Genomic DNA, 13,391 nt, shown 5'->3' on the forward strand with positions numbered 1-13,391 from the left:
TTGTCCTCTGAATGTAATTCACAAATAAGCTCTCCATTACTTTGGCCTCTTTACCCTCACCCTTGCATCAGTGAGGCAACAAAACTATCAGTGCCAAGGGGTGGGAAGAAGTATAAGCCTGAACAAATGCATTTTGTACCAGCACTGCAGAGGGAAGAAGCAAGATGAATGAAAGGAAACCACAAGTTTATGGTTGCTATGGTCATGCATCAAAGGGTGTTTAGAAGAGAGCAAAAAAGCGTTTTGAGCAAGGTGAATGGCCACCTCTCAGCAATGGTGATTGGACTATAACTGGTCTAGTCCTTGCCAACAGCACAAGCAGAGGCAGTCTGTGTTGGAACACTGGAGGCTGTATTTGCTCCTTGAAGGCAGTGCAATCTACAAGAGGCAGCCATGAAGGGTGGAGAGGACAAGCTCCAGTCTCCCTTGAGGCTCCCAAATCACTGTCCAGTTTGTGCAGAAGGAAACAGGAGAATGAGGGAAGGGGGATAGAAGAGAGTGGTGAAAGAGAGGTTAAGGAGGAGAGACAGAGGGGATAGAAAGGGAGACGGGAGGAGAAGAAGGAGGAGGAAGAGGAAGGATGGAGGGAAGAGGGGAAGCAAAGGAAAGGAAAGAGAAGGTGAGACAATATACAAAATACCAGGGAAATACCCAGGTGGAAGGAAGATGGAATCTATTTCAAGAGAGTATGTTTGTAAGATATACACACTTCACAAGTAGGAAGCAGGGAGAATACAATATTTTGAAGGAAAAAGACCACAGGAACCTATGTGTGGCATGTGCACATGCAGCCCTCCACAGATCCCACCAGAGGATCCATGTGGAGTGGGAAATGCTCATTTCCCAAGGCAAAAGTCCAAATCCCCTTAAAACACAAGCAGGCACATGTGTGCAGCCAGATATGTTTCTTGGAGCATATGGAATGCACATTGTATTTTCCAAAATCTATTTACCTTGACTCCTTTCTCTCCTTGGAAACCTAACCCCATATTCCCCTGGGGCACAGGGTTGCAGGGAGGAAAAACAAAATCAATTACTAAACAAGCTCTAGGAACTTAAATTGGAATGCATTCTTTTTTTACCAGAAAGTGTGTTTAACCAAACCAGAATATCTCTGGGGAAACTAGAGTACTTAGTGGTAGGAGGCCAAATGCCCCAAGACAAAGTATACTTACATCAGGACCAGGGAAACCGGGAGGACCTGGAGGACCCTATATTAAAAAATGGAAGGAAAGAGCACTTGTTAGTTTCAGGCAAAAAGAGTCTGAGCATGTTGGGAGTCACTAGAGATGAGGCCCCCACAGTATATTCTTTTTTTTTTTTTTTGATGTTTATTTATATTAGAGAGAGAGAGAGAGAATGTGCAACCAGGGGTGGTGCAGAGAGAGGTAGAAACAGAATTTGAAGGAGGGTCCGGGCTCTAAGCTGTCAGCACAGAGCCTGATGCAGGGCTTGAACTCACAAGCTGCGAGATCATGGCCTGAGCTGAAGTTGGAGGTTTAACCGACTGAGCCACCCAGGTGCCCCTCCTCCTCACAGTATATTCTGGCTTTAGTGGAGCAGATTCTAGCTCTTTCTCCCATGGTTCTTTTTTTTTTTTTTTTTTTTTTTTAAATCTCCTTTGAAATCTCCCAAATTGGCCTGATAATCATATTTATGCTAAGGTGGTAAAGACTCGTGCATAATTCCTCCCAAATGGCCAGAAATTTAAAAATAATGGCTTTTGGTGAAGCTAAACCACAGTAATCAGTGGTGAGATTTCATGCACTGTGGAGAAAGAACAATCTGGGGATGGGCCTTTCCCAGAACCACATGGATAACTGGCTATATGCTTTTTCTATACCAGTGAAGGCAAACAGGTTTGGTATCAGAAAGACAGGTAAGTAGGTAGCACTGTCCAAGCTGCAGTGTGGAGAAGGATTTTGAAGCTTCTTTTGTGACCAGGGTGAGTGATGGTGGCGATCATGTGATTAATTGGCAAGGTCTGTCATGAGTGAGGGGAGTAGAAACGGGCAACAGATGTGCCAGTTATGCTCCTGGGCCATACTTTAGGTTCAGCTAGAGTAGGAGGCTTTGGAAGCACACAGTGGATAGGCAGAAAGACCCTGACAGAGACAACAAATAGCTCCTTACAGAAGCATGCTTCACGTTAATCCTCCAAGAATGGAAGGAGGAGGAGAGCCTATATAGGCTGGAGAATTTCCACTAGGAGAGCCTATATAGGCTTCTATTTAATCCATGGCCGTGGCGGGGAAGCATCCCTGTGAATACTGTGATCACATGGGTAGATTTAGGTTGGTCTTACTTGCAATCCTGGTGGCCCCATGGGTCCTACAGCTCCTGGAGGTCCGGGTGCTCCCTGTGGGCCCTGAAGACACAAGTTTTTACCCCAAGGTCAAAAAGAGGACAGTTTCTCAAGAAAACTGGAAATATGTGTCCACAAGAATTGCACAAGAATGTTCACGGGAACTTTATTCATAGTAAAAAAATTGGAAATGTCCCAGGTGTCCATTGATACAAGGACTGATAAATAACTGTGATGCATCTATACAGTGGAATAAATACCATAAAAAGCAACAACTTACTGATATATGATACAATGTGGATAAATATCAAAAGCATTGTGCTAAGTGAAAGAAGCCCAGACTCCCAAAGCCTATATATTATATCATTCCCTTTATATAAAGTTCTAGAATGGGAAAAACTGAACTATGATGGAGAGAAATCAAAACAGTGGTTTCCTTTGGGTGGAGGCAGGAATTGACTGGGAAGGAGCAGAAGGAAACTTTCTGAGGTGATGACAATGTTCTATACCTTAAGATGGCTTTGGGTTACATAGGAGTATATATTTGTCAGAACTCAGCAAGTATACATTTAAGATTTGTGTATTTCATTGTATGTAACTTTTACATAAAAATAAAAGATGCAAACACATTTTGAAGCCTAGGTAATGATAGGCATGCTGTAGCATTTAGGGGTAAGAGTACTATTGTCTGCAATTTACTTTGAAATGCATTGACAATAAGATGGATTGATGGATGGATAAGGATGGATAGATAGATTGACGTGGGATAAAGCAAGTATAGTAAAATATTAATGGTATAGATGTTCACTGCAAAATTCATTCATCTTTGCTCAATATTTGACAATTTTTATATTAAAGTGATGTAAAAAAACTTAAAAAGAACATGGAAACAGTTATGTCAATATAAAATAAAGTAGACTTCGGGACAAAGAATATTACCAGAGATAAAGAGGGGACATTTTGCAATGGTAAACTAGGTCAATTGATCAAGAACACATAATAATCTTAGATGTATATGCATCTAATAGCACAGCTTCAAAAGGCATGTAGCAAAATCTGGCAGAACTGCATGGAGAAATAAATCTGCAAAGATATCTGGAGAATTTTAACATCCCTTCCTCAGTAATAAACAGAACTAGAGCAAACCAAACCAAACAAAAAACCCCAAAACAAACAAACAAACAAACAAACAAACAAACCCAGTAAGGACCCAGTAGATTGAAATAGCATTGTCAGCTACCTAATGACCTAATGGACATTTTTTAGATTGCTATACCCCAAAACAGCTTGAACACATACTCTAAGTGCATATGGCACATTCACCAAGATTGTTTCATATGCTGAGCCATGAAACAAATGTCAACAGATTTAAAAGGATTGAAATCATACGAAGTGTTCACTCTAAGTGCAATGACACCAAACTAGAAATCAGCCATGTAAAGATAGCTGGGAAGTTGCCAAATACCGAGAAATTAAACAACACACATTTCCGTGGGTCAAAGAAAAAAACAGAAGAGAAACAAGAAAATACGTGGAACTGAATTGATAACAACAATATTACAAGGCAGACAACAAAATCTGAAGAGAAAGACGGCATGGGGCAAAGTATGGCTCAATTAAAGCTGGGGATGGTAATAAGGTGATATGTAAGGGATGGAGGGGCTAAGTGAAGTCAAGAGAAAGTAGGGGTTCAGAGGTTCCCCAGGAAATAGAACATTGCCTTGATAAAATTAATAACCTGTGGTCTCCTTACTGACCACAAATCTCTTATTCAGCCACCAAACCATCCTCCCCAAATCTAAGTGATGTATTTCTCATGCCTGTGTATGTAGGCGAACACTTTACCTTTGTGGACAGAGAAATGAATTCCTAAGAAGACCTATGCAGCTACCACAGTGGATGTGATTGTACAAATGTAGTTAACACACCATCTAAGCCAGTGCTGTTTGGCACTAGGGGATCTGTGTGTGCTTGATCTTTACTTCACCTCTGTTTTGCATGTGTGCTTGTATTGCATCCCGTTTCCTGCCTACCTACCTCTTCTCACACTGCTCTCTCTGTTTAGGAAGCTTCCTCCCATTGCCAGCCAGCCTAAACATTACCCACACTTCTATGAGGCTACCTTCTTTGTCTTAGATATGAAGATATGAAGTCTCCCATGATGTATCTTTAGGTGGACAGCATCTCTTTCTCAAAGCTGTTGTGGAATTCTTATGCCCCAGTCCTACTAGTTTTTCACATCTGGGTGTGTGGGGGATGGGGTATGTTGGGCATGGGCAAAGATCATGTCTACACTGTCTCAGGGATCACTCCTAGCACTTTGCTGCTAGTGGGAGCTCAATACCTGTTCTCGAATGAAAAGAAGAAAGGAAGGAACCCTCATATAGGAAAGAAGGAAGAAAGATGTGGCTTTTCTTAAGCCACTTCAAAGGAAAGCAATGACAATGTGGCAATTCAAGGAAGTAGAAAGCTCTTATTAATACAACTCATGGCTCCTCATGGACTCCCTATTTTATTAAAAGTCCCTGAAAGGAATTTCTATATGGAATAGCTTCTAAATTTTTTAAAATGTTTCTTTAGTTTGGAGATAGAGAGAGACAGAGCATGAGTAGGGTGGGGGGACAGAGAGAAAGGGAGACACAGAATCCGAAGCAGCCTCCAGGCTCTAGGCTGTCAGCATGGAGCCTGACGCGGGGCTCAAACTTGTGAACCCCAAGAACATGACCTGAGCCGAAGTCAGATGCTTAACCGACTGAGCCACCCAGGCACCCCTATATGGAATAGCTTCTAAAGAAGAGTGTTCTACTTGTTTTGTTTTACCCACAACAGTTGACACACACAGAAAACAGTAAACAGTTGCTGAATGAAAGGCAAAATTCTTTCCTAATACATCTCAGGGAGTTTGCAGGTCCCTGGCCTAAAGGGTTGAAAGCTTGCCTGTCGTGTTAACTTCAGGGGGATGGTCTACTCTCTCAGAATGTTCTCACCTGGAAAATGTCAACAGTGTGATCCGCTCTACCTCAACTGTCTGGATTTTCCTTGAGAATGTCTCCAAAGACCTTTGAATACCATAAAGAATGCAAAGGGACCAGCAGTAGCTATTAACTCAACATTGAGAGCTCCACACATATATAACAACTTACAGTGATTCCGTCCAGTCCAGCCAGTCCAGGCTCCCCCTGAAAAACAGACAAAGGCAGGACACTGAAGAGATCCATTAAAGCTGTGGTATTATTTCATAGATAACTAACCCACACTTCACGGGCAGAAACACAACACTGCTTATGCTTGGGCCTCCTCTGTCAAGGTCTTGTGTTTTAAATAATGCATGAATTGGACATATTCAGCCACTTACTTTTTTTTTCCTAAGAAAAATCCAGACTCTAGAAGACAAATATTATAGCCTTGGTTGAACAGGGTTTAATATTTTACTTGGATTAATTAATTTTCACCTTTGCTAGAAACTTATCAATTAGAAACGGCTTCTGTGGGCTGGTGATTTTCCTGCTCTTTCTGGAAGAAAGCAAAGCTACCTTCCCGTGTGCCTTCATCCCCAGAGAATCTGTGCCCATATGTATACAATGCAAATCAGACATTTCAAGGGAGAATCAACAGAGCATACAGTCTCTGATTACGTTTTAATTACTTTGCAGCATCTTAAGTCACTGTATGAATCTGTAATATAACCATCTTGTGGAAATTGCTGTATTCCACTGGGTCCAGGGTCTCTTTGATTTTTGGCAAAACCATTTAATCAGTGCTTGCTATGACAATGGCCATATTTTGACACCTGCTAGTCTTACCCCATTTGGCGTACAGTCAAAAATCAGCTCTCTGCAGCACAGAAAGAGCACTGCCTGGGTTTTAGCTCTTTGGTAAACTAGCTATGTGAGTCTGAGGAAGTCACACAGCCTCAGTGTACCTCAGTTTTTCTATCTGTAAAATGAGCAACATGAATCCAACAATCATGAGGTCCTTTCCAAGTCTACCATTCTATCTTCTGCTGTGGAACCTAAGCCAAGAGCCCAAACCCTGTGCCTTCTCCAGTTCTCGGCCACCCACCCCAATCACTGCCTTCCAAAATGATGTCTAATGTTCCTGATTCTGTGCACGGATGGAAGACAGGAAGGTGTCATCTTCAGCTGAGTGAACATGTGTGCATCTTCCCTTCATATGTTGGGCACATAGATACCCATCTGCTACCAGGGAAATGATGAGCTCACCTCCTACTCTGCAAGGGAATAGGGTCAATCATTTGGCACCAGAGTTTACTGAGGGGCCCACAGGATACCAGGTAGCATACATCAAGAGTACAGTCACAAGAATACAGAAGGTTCTTGTCAATTCTAGGAAGAGATGAAAGTTTTCCAGCCAGCTGCAGAGTTGATGGGCAATTTTTGCAGACAGCCAGGGGCCCAGCTAGGGATGGGCTGGTGTGCAGGTACAGAAAAGGGCGGGGCCAGGATCCTGGGCTGGTGGCCATGCTGAGATGAGCAGAGATATGCATGGCTTCATACCAAGGCATGCAGACATCAAGGATTGCAGAGTAGACAAAAAGTATCTGTCTCCAGGAAATGTCTTGGCTTGTCAAAGAAAATGATACCCATGCAAACCGTTTGTTTGCTGATCTGTCTCCTATTTTTGGTCTAGATCTTACAAAGCAAATCTCTTTGACGGTATGGTTGCAAACATTTCTGTCAGTGTTTCCACCACAAAAAGCTCCAGATCCCTTTTAAATCTAGCTTGGTCTGCTCCTTAGAGACACAGATGCTAGTTCTGGAAATGTTTTTATTGGAGGTGGGGCCCAATCCCAGGAAGCTCAGCTTATAGCCAGCCTAGTTAGCGGCCTGCCTTAGAGGCTCTTACCTTTATTCCTTTGAAACTACTTTGGGCAAGGACAGGTTCACCTTTAGAGCCTTTCTGGCCAGGAAGCCCCTGAGTAAAATAAGAAAAACTTGTGAGGAAATGCACACAAACACACACAGCTTTGTTAACGATATGACCTGATCACCTAGGGGACGCAACGGCAAGAGTGTAAAATTATGTGGTTTATTCTATGGCTGTGCTAAGGGACAAAAGATGCATCCCCAAAACAGGTGTTGTGTCTCAAAGCTGTATACCTGCTTCCCCAAATCCTGAGTCCGAAGTCTATAAAGGGATTAGAAAGTAAGACACTTTGACTCTCTTCAGAACACTGATCTGAACGTCCACATGTAATGCGCATGTCGTTCATAAGCTTATAGCTCATCTGCTCCACCCCTCATAGATTTGTCTCTGACAGGGCCTTTGTCTAGGACAGGGGTTGAAGAACTTCTGTAAAGAGCCAGAGAGTAAGTAATTTGGACCGTGTGGGCTGTATCTGGGCTCTGCCTTATATGCTTCTTCTCTTTTTTCTGCACACACTTTTAAAACTGTAAAACCAAGCCACAGGCCAAGGGTCACATGGGCCAGTTTGCAAACCTCTGGTTTAAGAGATCTCTACAAAATCATCTCTATCCTGTGTTTCTACCATAAGACCTCAGCTTCAACACCCATCTAAGAGTCTGGTGTGCCTCACTATTAACATGGAAAACAGTTCAAAGTATACCCAACCTGTCTGTCAACCAGGCTTTTTATTGTCTCACTGGCAGATGCTGGCTAATGTCTGCTAAATGTTGCCCTCCTGGGGAAAATCAATATCCCTATAGCTAAGGGGAAGTCAGGGGACTTCCCAGTTAGTATTGGGAGTAGGACTAAGCTCTGCGGACTGAAGAATTGCCTGAATTATGGACCCCTTGAGCTCAAGGATCATAGGTATGTTAGAAAAACAAATGGTCTCAGAAAAACAAACCAGCTTCTTTCCTAACATTTCCTGTTCCCCTTATTCTTATGGAAACTACTTTTATCAAAGAAGCTTGAAAGAATAGCCACTGGAGTTTCAGCATGGTTATTAAGGTTCAGCTTAGTAAAATATAAGCCCAAGTTCCTATTTAGGCTTAAGGGGAAGCTTAGGGACAGGATTAGGTTTTAACCTTGTCCTTTTGGCTGTCAGGGGATGTTTATTATCTAAATATTTCTTTTCTCCCTCTTGGGGGCAACATTTACTTACTTTGCTGGATTTCCATTCTCTTAACACAGATGTGATTTGTTCTCTTCTGTTGCCATGGCAGTGTTTGGAGGCCTTTGTGACTCAAACAGCTGGTACTATGTTGGTAATACATCTTTCTCCATTCCCCACCCCCACTACATATTGGTTTGGTCTTTAGATGTCAAGGTCCTTTATGCCAATCTGAGGCTTGTGCTTTGTCTATCTCACTTTCTTACATGTATACCCACACCCACAACTTGGTCACTGAAGGCAATGGTGCTGCTTTTCCAATAAAATGCTAGTTACATAATGCTTCAATGAACATTGGGTACATATACCTTTTTGAATTAGTGTTTTTGTTTTCTTGGTATAAATACCCAGGTATGGAAATAACCTAAGTGTCCAACAATGGATGAAGGGATAAAGAAGATGTGACACACACACACACACACACACACACACACACACACACACTGGAATACTATTCAACTATAAAAGAATGAATTTTTGCCATTTGCAACAATATGGATGGACCTTGAGGATATTATGCTAAGTGAAATAAGTCAGACAGAGAAAGACAAATACCATATGATTTCACTTATTTGTAGAATCAAAAACAAAAACAAAACAAACAAAACAAAACAAATCTCAGATACAGAGAACAGATTGGTGGTTGCAGAGGGGAGATTGGTAAGGGAATAGGCAAAATGGGTGAAGGGGATCAATAGATACAAACTTCCAGTTACAAAATAAGTAAGTCATGGGGATGTCATGTACAGCATGGTGACTATAGTAAATAATTTTTAAAAACATTTTATTTTATTATTATTATTATTATTTTAAGAGTATATTTATTTATTTTGAGAAAGAGACTATGTGCGCAAGTGGGGAATGGGCAGAGAGAGAGGAAGAGAGAGAATCCCAAGCAGGCTCTGCACTCTCAGCACAGAGCCCAACGCAGGGCTCAGTCTCATGAACAATGAGATCATGACCTGAGCCAAAATCAAGAGTTGGATGCTTAACCAACTGAGCCAGCCAGGTGCCCCTAAAGATTTTATTTTTAAGTAATCTCTACATCCAATGTGGGGCTTGAACTTACAACCCCAAGATCAAGAGTCTCATGTTGCACTGACTAAGCCAGCCAGGTGCTCCTATAGTAAATAATATTTTACTGCATACCTCAAAGTTGCTGAGAAAGTAGACCTTGAAGGTTCTCATCATAAGAAAAAAAAATTGTCACTCTGTATGGTGACAGCTGGTAACTAGACTTACTGTAGTGATCATTTTGTAATGTGTACAAATATCAAGTCATTATGTTGTACACCTGAAACTAATATAATATTATACATCAATTATACTTTAATAACAAAAAAATACATGAGATAGCATTGGAATAAGACACACTGAAAAAAATGCCAATTAATTCATGTAGCTATGGAATCTGTCTAATAGCATGATTTCTAGCTAGATATATCACATCAGTACCCTTGGTTGCTTAGATTATTTCAAGTAAGGTTGATGATGGGCTTGAATGTGTTATTTTTCTCTTTCCAGTCACTTATAAAAGTAGCTTTACAAGGGCATGGCACCTATTAGAGATCATTTAGATCCAAAAATTGAGCTCTATCTTATGAATAAAATTAAACAAAAGTGGTGACCTCAGGATGTAATGAATGCCATATCAATCCCAGAATGAAGGGTTATGAGAGTGTGGGGGGAAGGGGGAAAACTGTGTCAGTGTAGAGTAGAATTTCTCAATTATTTATCACTATTGACTGTGACAGATGATTCCTTGATGTTGGGGGTAGCTTCCCTGTGCTAGTAGAATGCTCCCAGTTGTGACAACCAAAAATGCCAATAATAACTGGAAAATGCCCCTTGGTGTGGGGAATCACCCCTGGTTAAGAATCACTGGCATAGACCAAGCTTGCCAAACCCTTTGGGTCATTATTAGAGCTTCCATGATCCCATGTAAGCCCTCCAAGTATGTGATGTGGGAACATGTCAAATAGCCCAAGTGTGTACTTTGCTCTGAAATTTACTACAGTCTTTTTGCAATCTTGCCAACTCTAAAAGGATAATTAAAAAAAAAAAAAAAACTCTAAGTAGTGGAGCATGTGTATACCCCCTGCAACTGATATTCTTCTTTACACTTTTTAATGTTGTGCTGCCAGCATAGACTCCTGCATTGAACAAGGGGTTGCAGTGGTTGCCCTACAGATGCTTAATGACATCTCCATAAAAGCAGAAAAGGGGCACACTTGGAGGCAAAGAAAGCCATTTGAAATAATGTGCAAAGATCTGGCAACGTACGGGTGGTCCAAGAAGCCCAGGATAGCCATCGGGGCCTGGATATCCAACATCTCCTTGAGTTCCATTACAGCCATCCAGGCCAGGTGGGCCTCTGGGCCCTGGCTGTCCTGGGTGGCCCTGTTCAAAGAGAAAAGAAGGGATCAAGTCAGCCACAGGACTCTTAGCTACTCTGACAAGCTCCACAGTAAGAGAAACCAAGTATGCTGCCAAACTCTGGCTCCTTGTCCACTCCCTTAGCTCTGTGAGAGCTACACTCTTATAGCTTTCCTTTACACTCAGGTATATGTAGCTCAGTGTTACCCCTCCCCAAAGGATCCACGCTCTAATGGGACCCATGCTGAAACTAAAGAAATCAAGCCTGAAGAGATGAGACTCAGGATGCTACAACTTCATCTTTCCTGGGTACAAAGATGTACTAAGATGGGACTCAGCTGGTTGGCAGCTGAAATGCTACCATCAGGGAATCATGCCAGGCCTTGGGACTCCTCAGAACAGACTGGAGCCTGGGAAGCTTGGCATGGCTTTCTGTATTGGAAAAGCCTGGGGCTTTTATATGTCTCTGCCTAGGAAATGTTGCTGACTTTTGGTCAAAAGAGTAGAAGCAGTTTCCACGGCACCATCTCTCTTAAAAGCTAATTGATGAAAAATAAGCAAGTCTCAGAAGCTTCTTGGAAGATGGCAGCGTAGGAGGACGCTGGGCTCACCGCGTCCTGCAGGTCACTTAGATTCCACCCACACCTGCCTAAATAACCCAGAAAATTGCCAGAAGACTAGCAGAATGGATTCTCCGGAGCCAATCACAGACGAGAGGCCCACGGAAGAGGGTAGGAAGGGCAGAGAGGCAGTGCGCGCTCCACGGACTGGCAGGAGGGAGCCGGGGTGGAGGGGCGGCCGGCCGGCCAAGCAGAGCCCCCAAGTCTGGCTGGCAAAAGCGAAGGGGCCGGACGGAGTGTGTTCCGACAGCAAGCAGGACTTAACATCTGGAAGGTTATAAGCTAACAGATGTGCTCGGAGAGCAGGAGGGCTGGAGGACAATGGGAGGGAGAGTTGTTGAGCCCCAGACGACAGAGCGCAGCATGGTGGGGAACAAAGGCACTTGCCAGCGCCATCTCCCTTGCCCATTCCCCAGCCAAAATACCAAAGGGAACCAGTTCCCATCACGGAACTTGTTTGCACCACGCAAACACTCAACGCTGTGCTTCTGCGGATCCATCCCTCCGGGGGATCTGACTCACTCCCGGTGCTGCAGGGCCCCTCCTGAAGCAGATCTCCAAAGGAAAAGCGAGCTGAGCCTACCCCTCCCGCCCCTGTGCACCTTGCCGATCCACCCCAGCTAATATGCCAGATCCTTAATACCACAACCCTGGCAGTGTGCAAGTAGCCCAGACGGGCCATGCCACCCCACAGTGAATCCCGCCCCTAGGAGAGGGGAAGAGAAGGTGCACACCAGTCTGACTGTAGACCCAGGGTGGGCTGGGGACAGACATCAGGTCTGACTGCGGCCCCACTCACCAACGCAAGTTACTCAAGACAGCACAGGGGAAGTGCCCCGCAGTTCTGCACCACTCCAGGGACTACCCGAAATGACAAAACCGAAGAATTCCCCTCAAAAAAACTGCCAGGAAATAATGACAGCTAACAAACTGATCAAAAACGATTTAAACAATATAACAGAAAGTGAATTTAGATTAATAGTCATAAAATTAATCGTTGGACTTGAAAACAGTATAAAAGACAGCAGAGAATCTACTGCTACAGACATCAAGGGACTGAGGAACAGCCAGGAGGAGCTAAAAAATGCTATTAATGAGCTGGAAAATAAAATGGAGATGACCACAGCTCGGATTGAAGAGGCAGAGGAGAGAATAGGTGAACTAGAAGATAAAATTATGGAAAAAGAGGAAGCTGAGAAAAAGAGAGATAAAAAAATCCATGAGTATGAGGGGAAAATTAGAGAACTAAGTGATGCACTAAAGAGAAATAATCTATGCATAATTGGTATTCCAGAGGAGGAAGACAGAGGGAAAGGTGCTGAAGGTGTACGTGAAGAAATAATAGCTGAGAACTTCCCAGATCTGGGGAAGGAAAAAGGCATTGAAATCCAAGAGGCACAGAGAACTCCCTTCAGACGGAACTTGAATCGATCTTCTGCACGACATATCATAGTGAAACTGGCAAAATACAAGGATAAAGAGAAAATTATGAAAGCAGCTAGGGATAAATGTGCTCTAACATATAAAAGGAGACCGATAAGACTCGTGACGGATCTCTCTGCTAAACCTGGCAGGCCAGAAAGGAACGGCAGGAAATCTTCAATGTGATGAACAGAAAAAATATGCAGCCGAGAATCCTCTATCCAGCAAGTCTGTCATTTAGAATAGAAGGAGAGATAAAGGTCTTCCCAAACAAACAAAAACTGAAGGAATTCGTCACCATTAAACCAGCCCTACAAGAGATCCTAAGGGGGATCCTGTGAGACAAAGTACCAGACACATCGCTACAAGCATGAAACCTACAGACATCACAATGACTCTAAACCCATATCTTTCTATGATAATACTGAACGTAAATGGACTAAATGCGCCAACCAAAAGGCATAGGGTATCAGAATGAATAAAAAAACAAGACCCATCTATTTGCTGTCTACAAGAGACTCATTTTAGACCTGAGGACACTTTCAGATTGAAAGTGAGGGGATGGAGAACT

General features: G+C 42.9%; 1 protein-coding gene across 4 annotated transcripts in view; it reads right to left on the reverse strand.

Moving 5' to 3' along the window:
- COL4A6 (collagen type IV alpha 6 chain) overlaps positions 1-13,391 on the reverse strand; it is a 295,848-nt gene that overhangs the window by 49,451 nt on the left and 233,006 nt on the right. For 2 of the 4 annotated variants that reach the window (XM_045472450.1, XM_045472447.1), the window contains exons 6-11: positions 10,686-10,802; positions 7,172-7,240; positions 5,449-5,484; positions 2,306-2,368; positions 1,176-1,211; positions 954-995 (exon numbers count right to left, since the gene is read on the reverse strand). In XM_045472450.1, coding sequence (XP_045328406.1) covers positions 954-995; positions 1,176-1,211; positions 2,306-2,368; positions 5,449-5,484; positions 7,172-7,240; positions 10,686-10,802 — 363 coding nt within the window. The remainder of the gene's footprint in view (positions 1-953; positions 996-1,175; positions 1,212-2,305; positions 2,369-5,448; positions 5,485-7,171; positions 7,241-10,685; positions 10,803-13,391) is intronic. The other 2 variants (XM_045472451.1, XM_045472448.1) reach the window with 2 other exon arrangements.

This window comes from Leopardus geoffroyi, chromosome X (genome assembly GCF_018350155.1).
Source record: "Leopardus geoffroyi isolate Oge1 chromosome X, O.geoffroyi_Oge1_pat1.0, whole genome shotgun sequence".
Lineage (NCBI taxonomy): Eukaryota > Metazoa > Chordata > Mammalia > Carnivora > Felidae > Leopardus > Leopardus geoffroyi.